Here is an 18,968-nt window from a genome sequence, read left to right on the forward strand (position 1 = left end):
TTTAAGGCAGCTGATTTAATCACATGGGTTAATGTAAGTCAATATTTGCTGAGAAAGCTGTGCCTTTAAGAAGAAAAGACACGCCGCCATTTGCCTATTGTGGAACATTTTGCTTATAGAGGAATTTTCAGAAATAACTTCAATGTAACATTAATCAAAAACAAATGCTCCTACAGCTTGGAAAATTTTGATTCCTGCCAGGATTACAGTGTCAGAAGGAACACATAAATGCCACTATCCTAAAAAATTTGCCATGCCTTAGACACTGCAACCTCCAGCTGGTTTTCACAATGACAAAACATTTTAGATATGGGATCTATTTATTTCAACTGTATGATAAACATAGATATTCCTGTAAAAGTACAAAAATACAGAAACATACACTGTAGAGTATTACAGAGCTATTAATGATACACATGCAAATCCTCCTGGTCTAGAAAAACAAGTGCATTACCACAAACACCTTGAAAATTAACATTTAGAAATGTAACTAGTTAAAATGATGCACCAATACCTGAGGATACAGTTTTTGGTTTACAGTTAATTCAATCAAATGAGAACACTATACAAAGACAAAACTAATTTTTTTGGCAGGTTCCCTATTTTTTCTAAGAAAAAGTGCTTATTTGACTTACAACGGGCAGTCTAATATGAATGTCGTAGCCTAGTTTAAAGGATATTAAATTGTCCTGTTGGTCTACAAAATATCCATAGGTGTGGATCCCTTTCCCATTAAACAATTTACCACAAAAAAAAGAAAGAAGGAAAAAACAGTTGTCAAAAAATAGCAGAGACAGCTGTCCCGTGGACGAGGGGCCAATCCTCTAGTGTGGAATATTCCAGACTGTCAGCAGCGCGAGACTGAGTGGCGCAACCCCCACCCAGCGTTTTCTCTTTCCCCAGCAAAGGCCTATAAATAACCTATGGTTGAAGTAGAACGCATAGTTTTCACCTTTGTCGGCATAAAACATGCCTTAACGTTTGCTCTCAAACGTCTGCCTCCATTGTAGTCGGGGAGAGGCTAAAAAGCAGTGTTACACAGCCGGGTGAACAAGAAAAACGGGCCTCTGTGTCATCCACCATGTTTGTTCGGTCCTTTCCTACGCACGAGTTAAAACGCCAACAAAAAGTCGGAGTCACAGGACGCCCTCTTCTCTATTTCCTCCTCATCGGTCGAGCGAAAAAATGATAGATTGTCCCTTACATTTTATCTGACATACGCGTACCTGAAACACTATGTTTCTGTCGACTGCATCGACAAATAGAGCATTCGCGGAAGCATGAATCCACCCCAGCGAAGTTTTAACCTAGATACAGAGCCGAATAACATAGCGTGTGCGGAGGAATCCCGATGACCTTATATGGCAATGTAGGGTGCAGCAAGGCGCTCGAGCTCGCTTGGCAACCGTCCAGAGCTCGCGGATTACTGTCGTTGCCAAGAAGAGCTAACTCGGCAACCGGCGACCTGTAGGGTACACACCTAATAAATGTTCCCTCGCGCTCGGTCCGATTGTTTTCTTAAACACGCTCGCGGTTAAAAGAACACCTTTCCGATTAAAGCCACCCTCGATGTGAAAGTATCGACGCCGAGTCGAGAAAGAAACGTCCCTCGAAACGCTCCACTCTTCCCCCAGAGAACGAGCCTCACCCAGTTATGGCGCAGCAACATTTTACAACACAGTGCCCTCCTTTGTCTGTAAAGAAGCCATTTTGAGACATCAGCACAGCAGACAAACCATGAGAGTAGCTCACCACTCAAAGCTTTTTTATGGATAAAGGAAAGAAGTGAAATATACGTTCTTAATATCCACTTTCGTTTATGACTGGGATTACATGTTTTGAATACAAATGTAAGTTTTACAATATTAAAAACATTTTTACAGTTATCCTACATTTCCAGTGCATAGCTATCTAATGCTCTTATACACCTGATAATAATTATTGCTTATATATGTTGTGTACTAAAATTGCCCTATCTATACTTGCAAATTAGGTAAAACAAAGGGACATTACCTGAGGTCTGTGAGCAGAACAATTAGAAATGGTGAGGTAGAAGAGGTTATAGCCTATTTGATTGCATTCCTGTCTTCAGAGAGAGAGAGATAGAAGGGAGATTGCTCTGCATAAAGCCCACAGAGATGATGCTTGAGAAGATGCATATTCGCTGGCTGGGAGAGGCAATGCCTACCACTGATCAAAAACAAAAGTTTCAAAAGAGGTCTATCCTTCGTCCTAATGGATTCCTTCCTTTTCAGGAGGCGCATTTCCCACCCATTATTAAAACCAATATTAGAGGATCCGAAGATGGAGCTGAAAACATTCCTCCTGCCCCTGCATTTAGGCCTGTTAACGGCATTTCACCAAAATGCTGAGGTAAATATTTTAACCATAAGCTTTCCCACCGTTTATATATTTTTTTTTCTAGGTTTGACAATCTCGTCTTTGGGGCTTCATGACTGATCATCTTTAGAGATTTAAATGTGCCCTTGAAGCAAGGTCATGCCAGCATTCACACTTTGGACAAATGGGCAACACAAACCTTATTTGTGCTTGAAGTTGTGTCCACAGCTGTAGGTTGGCTACATAAGAATCCGTCAGGGTGTTAAGTTGCTGTTGTGAGAGGAAATTGTTTTAGGTCATTGACCAGAGCAGCTGGATTATCAATCAACAGCCAAAAATAAAATCTTACAAAAGAGCAGTTATTCATGACACGTCTCTCATTTCAGGACCATTGCTATGTAATCTGGAATGTCTAGGCTGTTTATTTATCCATAATTATATGAATAACTGACATTTAACAAAAAAAATTACAAAAGGTGCCTAATACCAATAACTGCATGCCTCAATTTTTACACCAATACTGATAATTATGAAAGAATTGGACTTACTCATTGCTACTGCTATCCTACAAGGCCACAAGTGCAATGCCAACAATCAGCCATCACACACTTTCACTTCAACTGTGTATTTTTAATTCACCATCTCCAGAACCATAAGCTGTTTATTCAGAACATTTGGTTACTTTCACTTAAGAAATATCAAACACTATTATATGGGTGTGCCGTGACCTAGTTAGGACAAAGATGGATTCCAGGCAGAAGGAAAAAAGGCTCAAAATGTCACAGGGTGTTACATCCAGTACATTCTCTTCCTTCTTCTCAATCCTTTGAAAGGAGGAATCATAGTTTTATCATAGTCCGTGAGAGGTGAGGAAAGTGTAAGATCCCTTTTGGAACAAAGGAAACCCATATAGGCCACTGAGTCCTGTTTTTTTAGGAAAATGGCTGCCAAGAGCGCTCGGCCCCCTCTCTCTGCTCTGTGTTGAAGGGCTCCTGAGCCGTGCCTCTAATAGCAGACGGCTCCTCTTCTGCTGCGCTCTGATTGGCCCGCCGAGCTGCTGCTGTTAACCAGCCAATTGCCCGAGCACTGCAAAATACCAGGCAATGTCAAACAAAAAAGACACACACACAAAAAAACATTTTGTTCGTTATGGCATTTGATAAATTACACCGTCGAGCAATACAACGCGACGGCGGTTTGCAGAGATTTTAAAAGGTTGTTTTAACGTTTTACGTTTTTTAACGTTGAAAAAAAAAAAACCAACCATTTTTTTTCCCCCAGCGGATTTCTGTTGTCTAAATTAGACTGCTTGTATGAGAATGTAACTTGTTTACCTGTTAAATCCAGCTCCCTATAAACCGATTTGTCAACTGAAATCACCAGCTTCTGTAAACAACTAGCTCTCCCAGCGGCGGAGTTACCCCCATTTGTTGGTTTCCATTTTCAAATATGGGCCGAAATGTTTGAATATGTAAACGACCTCAGGACCGTGCACAAAATACGGACGCCGTCGCATTTCTAACCTTTAGCAGCAGTTCGGAAGGTACTAAATCTATCTTGTGTTTGCCATCTAGGTAAATGCAATCAACAGATTCCTCACCAAAAGATATCGCTCATAGGTACAACGAGACAAAGTTGTTGCCACGGCGCTGCCGCCGCTACGTCGAAAAAAACACGTTCACGTTCTTGTAATCACACACGAAATGAAATAGGGCTATTAGAAGAAATTTTGTCGAGAAATGTTGAGCTGAAATAGAAATAACTTCGTGTCGAAAGTGCGAGTGGTGTCGGAGGTGGGCAAGCCTAGCGGTGTATTGTGGGAGAGACAGAAGCTACAGACCAGAGACACACAATATGTGTTGGCTCTCGCCGAAAAGGAGGCAGTATTCTTCAAGCTAAAACCTATAATGTGAGCGACGAAAGGAAAGCGATTTTTTACGGCAATTAAAGAAAAAAAAACACTCGATCGGACGAACCATGTCCAAGCCGGGCGAGAGGAATAGATTGAACGAAGACCATGGCAGAAAGCAGAGTTCAAGTAAGCTTGTTCTTTTTTCCTCTTTCTCCAACCCTCCTAACGTCTGTGCTCCGTGGCTGGGATATACGCTACGATCCCGTGTTACCTTCCACAGGGGCTACCACCACCCCCCCAACCACCGAAGTCATGCATCTGTAACAATTCGGTGGATTCAAACTGTTTGGGGAGCGGACCGTGTTCGGCGCTGCCTCACGATAGCTCTCCCTGTCGCTGCCTGTCGTTTCAGGTTTGGCGAACGGCATGGACAGTCATCCCGTCTGCGGCTCGGCGGAGAAGCGGAGCCACCACTGGAGAAGTTACAAGTTGATCATCGACCCGGCGCTGAAGAAGGGATCCCACAAACTGTATCGCTACGATGGACACACTTTCAGCATGCCCGTAAGTGCGCCGCGGCTGCAGTAGCGAGCGAGCGAGCGAGCAGCCGACCTCCATTAGAGGTTCCAGTGTGGCCGTGCTGCCGCGGTGTGGTTCAGCATCTTGACCCGGTGTCCGGAGCTGCACGTTTTAATCAAACCGTCCAGCCATATTTTTTCCCTCCCTCTCCTGTAAAACTGTTTTGCAACAAGTTCTCGCCATGTGGAGTTGCGGTTCGGCTGACTCTGCCCCCCCCCCCCCTCCTCTCTTACAGAACCCCGGGATACCGCCGGTGGAGATGGTTCGAGACCCGAGGATCGGTCGTCTCTGGACTAAGTATAAAGAGACGGATCTGCCGGTGCCCAAGTTTAAGGTACCTAGTCGAACATAAAGATGTTGCACGTCGATGCTGTCAAAAGTTGTAGCCGCCCCCCCTCACCTTTGACAACTGGACTTAAGAACTGATAACCGGAGGGCTGTTAAAGCCCCGGACCTTCGCATTGTAGCTATATTTGCATGTTCACCGCATTGTTGTCTCCGTCGCAGCTGTCAGAAATAAGCCCACGTGGTGCAACACTCACCCGAACTCACTCTTCCTCCAGATCGACGAGTGCTACATCGGCCCCGTCCCCCCGAAGGAGGTGACGTTCGCGCGGCTCAACGACAACATCAGGGAAGGGTTCCTAACCGACATGTGCAAGAAATTCGGCGACATCGAGGAGGTGGAGATTTTGTATAATCCGAAGAACAAAAAGCACCTGGGAGTTGCCAAAGTTGTTTTCGAGAGCGTGAAGGCCGCCAAAGTGGCGGTGCAGTCGCTGCATGAGACGTCTGTTATGGGAAACATCATCCACGTGGAGCTGGACCCGAAAGGTAAACACGTTCGGGCTCCTCCGTGTTCGGCATGTTCGCATTTCTGCGTCTCTGCGCGATCCGGTCCGCTACTTTCCCCTTATTCAAATCAAAAACCAAGCGACGTGCACTTTGTTTTGATTCACCATAAAGGGCAGCACGACGGTCACGTGTGTCAATGTACAGGCGTTGCCCGGTAACGTGGTGTAATTGAATTACACTGAATGTATCACTCTCCCACGAGCACAGGAGGGTGCCCTTATCTCCCTCTGCGCATCATTTCAGTTCTCTTTAGGGCTTTTTAATATATATTTGGTGGTCTTATACCTCTTTTAAGACATGCATTGCAATGTTATTGGATTTATGTCCACCGCTGCATAACGTTTCATTTTGTTTTTTGCAACATATTTTCCAAATTGGCAGTGTTAAGTTGCATAAATAAAATCTAAGAATGTGTTCGTTGGGCTGTGTTTTCAAAGTGACCAGGTAAATGTTCGTTATATGGTGGCTAATTTGTAAATGTTCCACTCTTTGCAGGTGAGAATCGCCAGAGGTACTATCAGCTCCTGATGAATGGCAGCTACACCCCGCGGACCCTACCTGTTGGAGAGGAAGCCAGAGAAGTTTCCCCTCGCAGTCTGGCAGAAGCCTTACTGGTAAATGCTTCTTTGAACTGCATGCAGATTTTGTGGGTTTACATAAAATCGATTGTTGCCGTCGCTGCAATCTCTGCTGGCGTTGATTGTTTCAGCTAGAAAAATCCTTGAACGCCACAGCGTTGATTACTGAATCATAGCGTTACTATGCAGAAATAAACCAACTTGCCACTCTAAGCCAAGATCCTTATCACTAATCCATCGGTGCAGCAGGTGGTGGAGTAGAGCAGAGGAAGTGCTATCCAAATCATTGCCTGCAGATTGAAATCTCTAAGCCATTGAAATGTGGTCGTTGGGCTCTCCCAGACGTTGCACCTTGATTTGTTAACCACTAATAGTTATTGGATAAAAAGAACTTGCGGCGTTTAAATTGGAGCCTTGTGGGGAATTTGTAATTTTCTCTATCAAGCCTCTTGAAAGGGAGAGCAGGAAGAGAAGTGTGGTGGCATATAGATGTAAATCTAATTGATCTATGAATTCATCCGAATTTTTTTTTTTTGTCTCCTCTAAGGCCTGCGAGCCCATCCGCAGGTTATCGGAGTCAAACCTGACTGCCGTTGAAAGAGGACTGCCGCCCAGTAGCTCCACCACGCCGGTGTCTCTGGAAACTGGGTACTCCAGCCTGAGGCAGGAAACACCACAGTCCCAGGGAACCCCTCATACCCCACGTCAGGCAGGGACGCCCTTCTCCCAGGACTCCAATTACTCCAGTCGTCAGTCTACACCTGCATACCAGTCTAGCCGACCCGAGAGCTCCGGAGGTTACAAGTCACGGAGGCACGAGAGCAAGTTCCAGGACGCGTACAACCGCAGGCCGGAGAGGCCGCAGTACCGCAGCAACATGTACCGAAGTTCGACGTCAGAACAAGCCCCCTTTAAGCAACACCAGCTCACCCCACCTGAACCCCCACCGTCCACCCCCTCTTTCACATACACAGCACCTCCCCCAGCTACGCCCAATTTCAAGTCCACGTTCTCACCCTATCAGGCTCCTCTGCCCCCTGCATTCCCCCCGTCAGAACCAGTTTTCCATCACCCTGCCCAAAGGGAGGACGATTATCCCCGACCACCACAGCCGCCCCAAGCAGCTGCCCCCGACTACTTGCCCACCAAGGAGAGACCAGAAACCCCTCCGACCCCAGAACCACCCCGCCAGAGCCTGCGCCCCATCCCAACACCCCACCTCCACAGACACCAGAGCACTGCCCCTCACCTGGCTCGCCCACACACGATCCGGAGCGCAACAGCCTGGATTCCCGCATCGAGATGCTCCTCAAGGAGAAAAGGCCCAAATTTGCACCGTTCCTGGAGGAGCGAGACTCGGACACAGAGGTACGGATGGAGGGAAGTCCCATTTCCTCCTCGTCCTCTCAGCTGTCCCCCATTCCGCCCTTTACGGGCGGCTCACAAGGTGGCCTGCAAAATTCCCGTCCCTCAAGTACGGGCTTGGAGGATATCAGCCCGACCCCACTGCCCGACTCGGAAGACGAGGAGCCGATTCTTGGGACTTCCTCACTGCTCAAGAGGATCAGCTCACCTGTGCAGGACAAGGTGGGCAACAGTGACAGAGGCACCACTCCTACGGATAAAACGGACCCGGTAAGAAACAATATATCTTTTTTATTAAATGAAACATAAAATGTCCTGAAGTTACGACGTGTTTTGTAGTTGACAACATTAAAGTGGGATGAAACGTAGCTTCATTTTTCGAATTCTGCAAAGCTGAGCTCATGTTTATAGTGATTACGCGGCTGCCACATGTGCGACCGCGTGTGTTTAAACAACAGCTGTGGCATGTAGGGTGCAGGAAGTGCAGCTTGATCGTAGTAGAGTTTCCTCCGTTACTATAGTTTAACAACACTTTGAATGTGGAAGTTCCAGTGAAGGGATTTCAATCGTGAGTTTTAAAAATGGGTTTTTACCTTTGATTTGCCTCGGTGGTGTGTGGATCTTTTTACATGCATATCAGGGGAGGAAAAAGTTGCAGCCTACAAATTTCACTCCGTTCTGTGTTGGCGAATCTCTTCTTGAGCACCTTCTGCCTCATTTTGTTGTACGTTTGTTGGACCCTGCTCTTAAAGAGAAACAGGAGTCATTCCTTCACAGGGGGGAGTGAGCACTCTCCTGTTTCCTCTTCCAACCCTCCTCACCACGCACTCATGCAGAGGAAAGCGCGGTCTGGCCGTTGGCCCCATTCGCACTACACTTCCTGGTTTTGCTGAGGCTGACAGTCAGGATTGGCAAGAACTGCAAGCAGGTCATTTAGACGCCGTACCCCTGCTGTACACACTCGGTTTCATTTCTGCAGCCTTCACAGAAATTCATTTATGCTGATAAACGGCATCCGTCGCTAACATGTGAACATGGTGTTGGTGGCTTGAGCAAACAGTTGTTTTGAAAGGTGATGTCCAGTGACACAGGTCACCGTGCTGCTGCCAATACCAAACTTTGACCTCAGGTCCTTCATGTTTTATGCTGTATAGTGTTTGAAACTAATATTCAATTAACCATTTTACATATGTTTTAACAGACTCAAACAATTAAATGTTTTTGCCGTTGATTTATTTGCTCTGAATAATAGGTTGGTTTATTATTGTCAGGAAAACATTTAACCCTGAACTCAGATGGAGTTTGTTTGTAAGGATGTGCCGTCTGCGCTCTGTAGCACCACCAGCCTGTTGTGTTTGTGAACATTCAAACCTGTTTATTAAGAAAACACACGTGTCCACTTATTGATTCTTGTCTCGCAAATAAGCTTCTTCTTTCTTGATATCAGCTTTGATATAGAGCTGCAGCGGGAAATGTTGATTTCTGAGCTCTTCAGCCCTCTCTCTTTTGAGGTGAAGAGGGCAGAGGAGTGCTCCGGTGTGAGCTGTGGGAAGTAAACAGTCTTGACAGCCTCTTACTCTTTCCACGCAGGGTCCACAGTCGTCAGGAGAAGACATGGAAATCTCCGATGATGAAATGCCAGGTACTCCCATCGCCGATGGAGACTGTGCCAAGGGGGATTGTTGTAAATTCTGCAGTGTCCCCAATGCAGACTTTGTCCCTCCCCCCTCCTGGCTTCCCATCTCTCTCCCATCAGCCCGGCTTCCCGATCCCACACCACCATCTGACCCCTCACACCGCCGTCCCGGGTCACCCTGCTCACCTGGCCAGCCACCCTGGGGTGTCCCATCACATGCTGGCACACATGGACCCTTACGTTCACAGCATGATGCCTCTCATGCAGATGGAGCTGATGAACTGCTTGCGGTGGGAGCAGTGGAGCACCGTCCCCATGTCCTTTCAGATGCAGCAGCAGATGCTGAGTCGCATGGCACAGACTCGAGGGCCATATCCATACCCGCATTTCATGGACGGCGGTGCTTCGGGGCCTTTCGGGGCACCTTACGCGCCTCTGTCTATGGGTGCTGCACCAGGAAGCAATGCAGGAATGCCTGGACACAGTGGCAGCATCCGAGTATACCAACATTCAACCCTAACGTCCCCCCTCCTGGGTATGATACTAAAAAGGAGGACCCCCACAAGGCAACAGTTGACGTGCGTGCTGCTGGTCATTGTCAAGAGCTAAAGGCCATCATGAAGAGGGACCTGAACCGAAAAATGGTGGAGGTGGTGGGCTTTTAGAGCCTTTGATGATTGGTGGGATAAGAAGGAACGCTCGGCAAAGGTAAGCCCTTCATTTTTATCCCCGGGTGACACAAAGATGCCGATTTGTTGCAGTCGTAAAGAACACGAACACAGAAATCAGTAAAACTATCACATACAAAAAAAACCAATAATTCAGCTCATGAGTTGTTTATTGATGCATCTTTTAATGGCATCAGCCGCGTGGCTGAATGAGCCGGAATAACAACTGATTAATCGTATATGTGTATCGACCCAGTATGTCACTAAAGTCATTAATCTGCCTGCAAATTTTGGTTCCAAACATTTAACTGAATTCTCCAGGAATTTACAGTGCAGCTCCTAATCCGATGTTTATTTCTATTTCCTAACTGTGTTTGTAGGTCTAATGCTGTTTTTCTTTCTGTGCTACTAGAGCAGTTGTGATTAACTGAAGGCCAGATCTGCCTAGCATTGAAATGTATCTCTTCTGCAGGCATCTTTGACACCAGTCAAAGGTACTGAGGTTAAGAAGAAGAAAGACCCAAACCCAAAGAGACGATGGGCTCAAGTCTGTTGGAAAACCTGGAACAAGGGCGAAGGCCTGGGATACGAGGGAATGGGCCTGGGAATCGGTTTACGGGGAGCCATCCGCTTGCCCTCCTTCAAGGTATTGTTGGACTTTAAAAAGAAGCCTTTTTTCCCTGCTGGGCAGTTTAAATGACTGAATGTTGTGTTCAGGTGAAGAGGAAGGGCCCACCTGAAGCTGCGTCCGCAGGTGACAACAAACGGGCTCGACCATCAACACCAGTGGACGACGAGCTGGAGGATGAAGGTAAATTTCAGCTAACGTTGACGTGCACGTCCGCTTCGTCCCGTGGTCGTTTATCTTGAGGTCCTTTCGCTTTCAGACCGCGATCGAGACGCAGCCGAGCTCCCCTCAGACAGCTCCAAAATGACGGCGACAGCGCGTCGTCAAAGCGGCGGCATTCGCGACCGCTAGAACTGGACAGCGAAGGAGAGGAGAACGACACCTCGGGGAAGAAGAGGAGTTGTTGTCTGACAGGGAGGAGGAACCAGAAGAAACAGAGGCCCCCGATAGGCTGCGTTCTGGAAAAGTACATACCGCCATGTTTTGTTTCTTCAGAGTCTGAACAGTTTAATAGATATTTATACATCTGACCTTCTCTTTAGGAAAGTGGAGAAGAGGAGGGTGATGATGAAGCAGAGGGAGACTCGTCCAGTGAGAGCTCCTCCGATTCATCTGATGATGGTACGTCAGGGCGTGTCCTTGGTTGGTTTCTGCCCTTTTCCTGTACTTATATTTTTCCTTTGCCTTATTTCTCCTGCAGAAGCGGAAAGTTCATCTTACTCCAAGGCGAGCTCGGACTCCTCTTCGGCAAGTTCGGACTCCTCGGAGTACGAGATGAGCTCGGAGGAGGAGGAGGAGGAAGTAGACGCTAAGGTTTTGGCAACACAGGACAAGGAGTCCAGAAGCAAAAAGCTCCAGAGCTCCTCGTCCTCGTCCTCGTCGTCTTCGTCGTCCTCAACGTCGTCTTCTTCATCGTCATCTTCATCCTCTGATGAAGAGGACAGGGAAATTAAGATCGAGGCTCCATCCTCTCCTGTTGCACCAGTTTCTAAAAGAGGAGGACCAAAGGAGTAAGGAGGAACTGAGCAGCAAGATCAAGGGAAAGACCTCCCAGTCCCTGAGGAGGAGCTCACCCAGGAACGGAGGCCACCTTCACCCAAACCGAGTCCAGGTAGGAGCACCTTTGAAGTCTGGGTTAACCGGCTCTTCCTAGCCTTATTTTGTGCTTTCTTTTTATTTTCCTATGTGTTTTAAGCATCCTTTCCATTAAAAATGTCTTTCAGCCAAAGAGCCACATGTTAGCGTGGAGGGTAATATTCCTGTAGTCAAGTCTGAGCCTCCAGAGCACGAAGCGAACCTTCGGCCACCCACTCCACACAGGCACCCTGCCCAACAGCACCCTGGAGAAGAAAGGTAAAACAGAGCCCGACGAAGCACACTTTGCCCCCGGTCGATTAGCCTCATCCCAGCTGGATTCCAAATCTGAATGCACCTCCCTCTTCCTCCTCCACCAGAAATAGAAGGCCGCTCCCTTCTTCATCCTCCCCCTGGCCCCCTGGCCGACCTTCCCCAACGTACCCGGCTCCCAACAGATGAGGATATCCCTCGCACTCCCGGCAGGGACTTGATGGAGCGCACCCGGAGTCTGGGTAAGTCCCAGAGCACGGACACAGTGCCCATCACTCCTGGCGGTGACGCCCCACTGACGGGCAGCAGCAGCTTGTTGCTTAGCTTCCCCTCACATCCCCAGTAGCCCCTTTTCCTACCCTGCACAGTCCCCTGTCCTTTCTGCTGGAGTACCACGCACTCCAGGACGAGACTTAACTTCACCCCTGTCTTCCCTGACCCCGCAGCACTAACCATCAATAGGAAAATCTCCTCTGAAAGTCTTGATGACAGACCGGTGTTTAAAGAGCCCACTCTCAGTGCTCTACCTAACCAGACTCTATCAGCTGGAACAGAGCTTTCAGCAAGGGTTCCCGAGGATCTGCCTTCTGGTCTTAACGTAGATGTCCCTGTGCCATCAGATACTGGCTCATTAAAGAAGAAAACTGGACGACCCAAAGGCAAAAAGGCCCCGGCTCTCTCTACATCTGACGACTCTTTGGAACTCTTGCCAGAGTCCACTCTGCTTCATGATGCACAACTCGCTGATTTGCCCACGCAGAGGATATCTGCCCCGTCTCTGGATCGTTCAAACCTGGACTTCCGGGACAGAGAGGTGGAGCCTCAGACAGTCTTGCCCGACGAGGACGGCTTCTTGTCCTATGAAGATGAGGCACCTGTGCTCATTAAGCCAACTCGGAGGCAACGGCGAGGCTGGGAGGCGCTGCTACTGGACAGCCTCTCTTCCGTCACGTCGCCGCAACGGTCATACTTCAAGCCACGGTCGGAGTTCGAGGAGATGACCATTTTGTACGACATCTGGAATGAAGGCATAGATGAGGAGGACATGCGGCTCTTGCAGATCACTTATGAAAAGATGTTGCAGCAGGATAACGGCAACGACTGGCTCAATGACACTCTCTGGGTCAACCATCCTTATATCCTTCACTACTTAACATCTATGGCTTTAATACAGTGCTATAAGTACATTCTAATAATGTACTCCACAAGCCACAAGTTGTTGTTAAAACCTGGTTATTTTGCTTTTGAATTGGGTTTTTGTTGCGTTCCAAGGGGAAGCGCCATCTGGTGGCAACTGTGAGTAATTACACGTTTAAGCATAGACCAGCTGTGATTCGAGGCATTTCCAGTTTCTTCCCTGACTCCGTTGCACCCACCAACATCCCTGGGGTGAAGAGAAAAAGAAGAGATGACGGCATGCGAGACCACATGACGGGATGTGCGAGAAGTGAGGGATATTACAAGATCGACAAGAAGGACAAGATCAAGTACCTCCAGAGCACGAGGCTACAGTCTGAAGAGCCACCGATCGACACACAGGTGAGCTGCAGAGAACAACAGTTTTTTTTACTGTATACTATATGTTAGCTTGCCTTTGGGAACCATATCCATTTTCCCTCAACAGGGTATGAGCATCCCTGCACAGGTCCATGCCTCCACCAGAGCTGGCTCCGAGCGTCGGTCGGAGCAGCGACGTTTGCTCTCCTCCTTCGCGTGCGACAGCGACCTGCTGAAGTTCAATCAGCTGAAGGTAAAGTGCAAACGCAGGACTTGTTTTGTTTGCCAGAAACTTTCTCCTCGCCTAACGGCTCCTTTGAATTCCCTCTGTCCAGTTCCGTAAGAAAAAGATCAGATTCTGCAAGTCGACATCCACGACTGGGGTCTATCGCTTTGGAGCCAATCGCTGCTGATGAAATGGGATTGAATACGTGGGGCAGAACATCCGACAGGTAAGGGCAACTAAAATGGATCCTTCTCTGCTTTTTAAATTTCCTATCTCCTTTGTGCTTTGGTTAATTATAAACAGAGCGCACTGTATTCACTCTGTGTGACCTCTAGTAATGAATAGCTTTATGCAACAGTTTGTAAAATATGAGTGTATTTCTCTTGTGCCTGTTTTTTTTGTGTAATTGATGACATACATGCACCACTATTAACTGGAGCCCACCACTGAAGACTGGTCATTAAATGCAGGTCAATACTTTTGCGTTCTCATCATAAGAAACCTTAATAACAGCTACTTGCTGCCCCCAAGCGGCCAAAGCGTGGAACTGCAAATCGCGCCACATAAGGGGCAACGGCAGCTTATTTTATCCTTTTGTTTGGGATAAAACGTGAAAAGTTAGAGGGCAGCCATTGCTCTAAGGTTGTAACAATCGTCCATTCTCAGGTCATCGCAGACATGCGGGAGAAACGTTACGAGGAAGAGGGCATCGGCAGCAGCTACATGTTCCGCGTTGACCACGACACCATCATCGACGCCACGAAGTGTGGCAACTTCGCCCGTTTCATCAACCACAGCTGCAACGTGAGACCAGATTTTGAACACGCCTCGTTGCCAAGTGCTCCAGCACCGCGCAAAACGTGACCATTTATCTGTTTTCGGGGTTGTTTTTTTTATCTTTCCAGCCCAACTGTTATGCGAAAGTCATCACGGTGGAGTCGCAGAAGAAGATCGTGATCTACTCCAGGCAGCCCATCAACGTTAACGAGGAGATCACGTACGACTACAAGTTCCCCATAGAGGACGTTAAGATCCCCTGTTTGTGTGGGGCCGAGAACTGCAGGGGAACGCTGAATTAACGTCCGTCTGAGGTCAGTCCTCCGCAGCCCGAGGCCTCGTTCAAGTTTCCGGAGACGTGCACACGTGGAGGCGCGGCCGAGGAGGCGCCGAAGGAGGAGGCTCGTACAGGACTACGCGTACGGCACAAATTAAACTCTAGATTGTTTACGATTATGGTGCTCTTCAAATAATTTTTTATACCTGTCGCTGAAGCAGAATTTACTGAACTGTTCTTGCTGGTGCAGAATTTCGTCCCATCCTCAGACAGTATTCCCAGTATGGTTAGTTCCACAGCCTGCCCTGGTTTTGGGTTTTACACCTTTCCACCCCCCCCCCCCCCCCCCCCCATTTTGTCTCATAAGCTCTACATCCACCACACGTGGTACACGAAAAACACAGACTCACATGTTCAGCTGCTTACTAAAACTGTTGAGACGCACAAGCTCACCAGGAAAAGACACCTCTCACCCAGGCAGACGGACCGAAGCCCTGCATCCTAGCTCCTACCTCCTCTGCACCAGTGTAAAACATTTTAAATGAAAATCAAACCGAAATAATATTCCTGCCACAAATCCTGGAATACGTGGATAACTCACCTGCCCTCACCAGCTGATAATGGATCTTGCTGCTTCCTATTAGTTTATGCAAAAAAGGCAAATTTTGTATTGACGAAATTCCAGTGTTTTGTAGTTTGTTGTTTTCTTTGAAGACACTATGTTTGTGTGTGATTGTCTTTTTTTTTTTTTATGAATCGTATAGTTGCGAGCAGACTGCCCCCTGTAGGCCGGACTGCAGAAGCAGGACACTGGTGCACAGCCAACAGAAATGACGAGTTTTGAAGCGTCGGAAGAAAATCTTTCTTGTGTTAAGTGCCATATGAATGTGTAATTTTAATGATCTCAGCGGGCAGGAACATGCGTAGCGGTGCAAACATGCTGCTTGATTTCTTTTCCTTCATTTTTGGGGGGCGGCTCGGCCTCTCGTGCGTTCCCAGAGCGGCCGTCTCGTGTTTGCGTGGGGTCCCTCCTTCAGCTGCAGCGATACTCTTCCACCGGCGTTTCCACGGCCCCGGACGGAGAACCGAGGTCGTTCTATTCGTTCTCCGGTCGTTTAGAAATGCACTTCATGCCTCGACTCACCGCGTCCCCGCCAAGACCAAGTGTTTTCACTGCGATTCTTTGTTGTTTTTTTTTCACCAGTGATGTTTATATTGTGTATGATTGCTTGTACAGAAGATCTAAAGCCTTTTTTTTAAAAAACAAAAAATCTATATCTCCACAGGGGGAACACTTTTAAAAGGCATCTCTTTTTTTAACAAAAGACTGAGTATTTAAAATATTTTCAGAGATCTGTCAAAGGAATCTGAGGGTTTAAAGGTTGTTTATTTAAAGACAAAGGTCCACTGTGTACAGGGAACGTCTCCACCTCCCCTTTCTGAAAGATTGTTTCTTGTAGAAACGTCTTCATTTTCTGCCCGTTTTGCTTTATAATCCCAGAATATGTAAATACTATAACTGTGAATAATTATATAAATATATATTTTTTGCTCCCTGAGATTGCTACGTGACCACGGCTCAGTTATGTGTAAATTATGGGATGAGCTGGTAGCAGGAAAATTCAGCTTGTGTCAAGCTTTGTTTTTGTTTTGTTGGTTTTTTTTTTTTTATTATTATTTTTGGTTTGTAAATTCTATGAAATGTTGGTTGCAGTGTGAATAAAGAGAAGAGAAAAAAGGTGCAGGATGAGTTTGGGAAGAGGAATGAAGCATTAGCCTTGTGTCTATTTATTATACAACAAATGTATTAAAAGGATAAATGGAAATAAAGTGGTTTTGGATAAAATCCAGAACAGGTGTTTTGTAATGAAATAGGAAATAACACTAATGAGACTTACAGTGGGTTTATTAGGTGACTTAATGCATATCAGTCCTTTTTACTTAATAAGGTAATTAACTCTACTTAGAGGTCCAGGGTTGTTTAGTTTTTTCCTGCTCATCTGGATCATCTGCCCATCTTCTCCCCAGCTGGGTGAGGGATGTGATCTCTCCACCCAGTCCTGGGCTGGCCATGAGGCCTCCTCTGGGTGGGACATGTCTGTCATTTTCATGATGTCTAAAGTCAAAACTTGCTGATTTTCAATCTGGTCTGCCCTCATGTTGGTTTGGTTTTGGTTGGAGCGGGGGCTCTGGGTGGGTTTGGGTTGCTTGTGGGTGCCGCCGCCCTCCAACCCCTAACAACCCCTAACAACACCTCTTTAATGATTTATCGTTTTAGGTGAAATACCACCACGCGCCGCTAGAGGCCGCCACATCGCCCACGATGGACTATTAAAAGCTTTAAACTCATTCTGCAGCTGACAGTTTCATAACCACGAACCGACTTTGATGCTTTTATCACATTTTCAATCGCACAAAATCAGAGTTAATCCCGCAGGATTGTTTTACAGTACATCTCTAAAGGTGAACGTTTTAAAAGCGGAATTAGAAACAAACAAATGATGCTTCCTGTTAAAACCTGGAGACGAACCCTCCGAGCACAACCACGTGAAGCAGCTGCCTTGCTACTGCCGACCTGAGCGGGTGAGAGGACGACGCCGGGAGACGTCTGGCCATCCTTGGACATGGACACGACGCGGCTGAAGGGTGGGGTGGACGTGTCGGAAGTTGTTCTGCAGAGGTGTGACCTGCTCGGCGTCCCTCCTCCGTGGAGAAGATCTGCGAGGTGAACTGAGCCAGCTGAGGGGAAGCGACACTCCATCAGGGGACGTTGAGGATTCCTGCCGCTCGGATTGTGACGCAACAGACCCACCTGAGACCAGGAGATGTAGACGGGGACCTCATACAGGGTCCAAACGACTGCCTGGGAGCACGGAGGAGTGGTGAGGCTGCCATAGTAACGGTAATACTGGCTCATGTTGTGCCTCGGCAGAAGGTCCAGCAGGGCGAACGGCTTGATTTTTGTAGTTTGGCCTTGGGAATCGGAGTGAAAATGCACATTTAAGCTGCGCCTAACAAACGTACGCCGAGTCAAGGTCAAACCTTTGTAAGCCACGGAGGACAGCTTCTGGGATATGTGTCCAAAGTGGACATTGTCTTGCGTAAACGACCTGCAGGGAAGATGGACATCAGCAGAAATCCGATTTTTAAAGCAACATTTAACGTGGGTTGTCGTCGACTGACGTCTATAAAGACTCCGAGCACGGCCAGTCCCGTGGGGTCGCCTAGAGCAGCGGTCACATTGGGGTAGACGCCTTTCATGTTGACGATGTGCATCTGGAAACATCAGGAAGAGGCAGGAAGTGAGGGTCGTTGGCCCGGGACCGCCCGCCGCCCACGGCCACCCTACCTCCATCGGGTATCTGCGCCGGTCCACCGTGTGCTCCGAGCCGTTGGTGGCCGGGCCGCCCCAGTGGAAAGTGCAGCTGGATGGTGTGGTAAACATCTGGAAGGCCGCCGCCGCTCACCGACATGCCGCTCCCGACCTGCAGGATGACTGGGACACAAAAAGACCCGTTTTTTACCCAGAATCCACAGGTGTTCAGGGGCCCGGATCTGCGTTTACCGGAATGTCCGTCGTTCCTGGAGGGTCCAGTGTCCCTGCCTGGATGTCCTCGAAGCCCTCCAGGTGCAGGGAGTCCAGAGACCTGTTCCTGCTCACCTGCCCGCCCAGGTTGATGGGCGAGTGACGCACCTCCAGTAACGGGTGACAGGCGGGGACCAGGTCCCCCCACGCGTACGGGTCTGAGGACGTGGATGGAACAGAATTCCGAATTGACTCAAACCGGTTCTGAAATCCCAAGCGGTCGCCTTCCCGTGGGAAATCGGCATCTACTCACCACAGTGCGGCTCGTTGTAACAGTAGTCACCTGGAAGAGAGGCAGACCGTTACCGGAACCGTCCGCGATTCTATCAGGACGCGTTTGAAAAATCCACGATCGTCGCACTGACCCGAAATCACGCCCGGAACCACGAGGGCGGTGAGGAGAGCTGCGGCCCGGATCATGGCTGGAGACGACAGCGGCACCGGGGAGCGCGGACGCACAACGTCCCGCTTTTTAAAGGGGAACCGAGGTCCAGTTTCCTCCCCGGTCTGCCCAGTGATCCGGGTCATTACCAGTCTGGTGGTCTTTTTCTCATCAACGGGCTCATTGATGCCAGGCAGCTTCATCACCCCCCCCCCCCCCCCACCCACCCCCTCCTCCCGGAGCTGATACTCCCAGTAACCAAACCCATTCACGAGGCGGGGAGAACGTGCAGAATTAGGGAGGTTTAAAAGCGATCGATGACAAAACCGATCAGTGCCGCAAAGTTTTCCTAATCAAATAAAGAGTGACGGGCGG

At 48.1% G+C, this 18,968-nt stretch overlaps 2 protein-coding genes across 2 annotated transcripts; one reads left to right on the top strand and one right to left on the bottom strand.

The window, feature by feature from the left end:
• The first annotated feature begins 1,473 nt into the window (after positions 1-1,473).
• Positions 1,474-16,367, top strand: LOC101075077 (histone-lysine N-methyltransferase SETD1B-A). The gene is given in 30 exon segments (XM_074084917.1): positions 1,474-4,378; positions 4,605-4,756; positions 5,007-5,105; positions 5,335-5,605; positions 6,122-6,240; positions 6,752-7,387; positions 7,390-7,839; positions 9,160-9,243; positions 9,245-9,682; positions 9,685-9,861; positions 9,863-9,913; positions 10,346-10,519; positions 10,591-10,684; positions 10,761-10,802; positions 10,805-10,900; positions 10,903-10,967; positions 11,044-11,122; positions 11,202-11,512; positions 11,767-11,854; positions 11,926-12,166; positions 12,168-12,259; positions 12,262-12,984; positions 13,221-13,387; positions 13,473-13,598; positions 13,681-13,711; positions 13,714-13,731; positions 13,734-13,763; positions 13,766-13,797; positions 14,238-14,375; positions 14,477-16,367. Coding segments are annotated over 30 exon segments (5,259 nt in total). The 5' UTR covers positions 1,474-4,317; the 3' UTR covers positions 14,651-16,367.
• On the bottom strand, positions 16,279-18,792 carry LOC101074406 (carbonic anhydrase 15). The gene is given in 15 exon segments (XM_074084915.1): positions 16,279-17,238; positions 17,240-17,275; positions 17,277-17,324; positions 17,326-17,364; positions 17,438-17,598; positions 17,668-17,722; positions 17,724-17,735; positions 17,809-17,901; positions 17,975-18,043; positions 18,045-18,121; positions 18,191-18,206; positions 18,208-18,225; positions 18,227-18,369; positions 18,465-18,494; positions 18,577-18,792. Coding segments are annotated over 15 exon segments (1,062 nt in total). The 5' UTR covers positions 18,740-18,792; the 3' UTR covers positions 16,279-17,136.
• Between the last annotated feature and the right edge of the window lie 176 nt (positions 18,793-18,968).

The sequence above is a fragment of the Takifugu rubripes genome, chromosome 6 (genome assembly GCF_901000725.2).
Source record: "Takifugu rubripes chromosome 6, fTakRub1.2, whole genome shotgun sequence".
In the NCBI taxonomy this organism is placed as follows: Eukaryota; Metazoa; Chordata; class Actinopteri; order Tetraodontiformes; family Tetraodontidae; genus Takifugu; species Takifugu rubripes.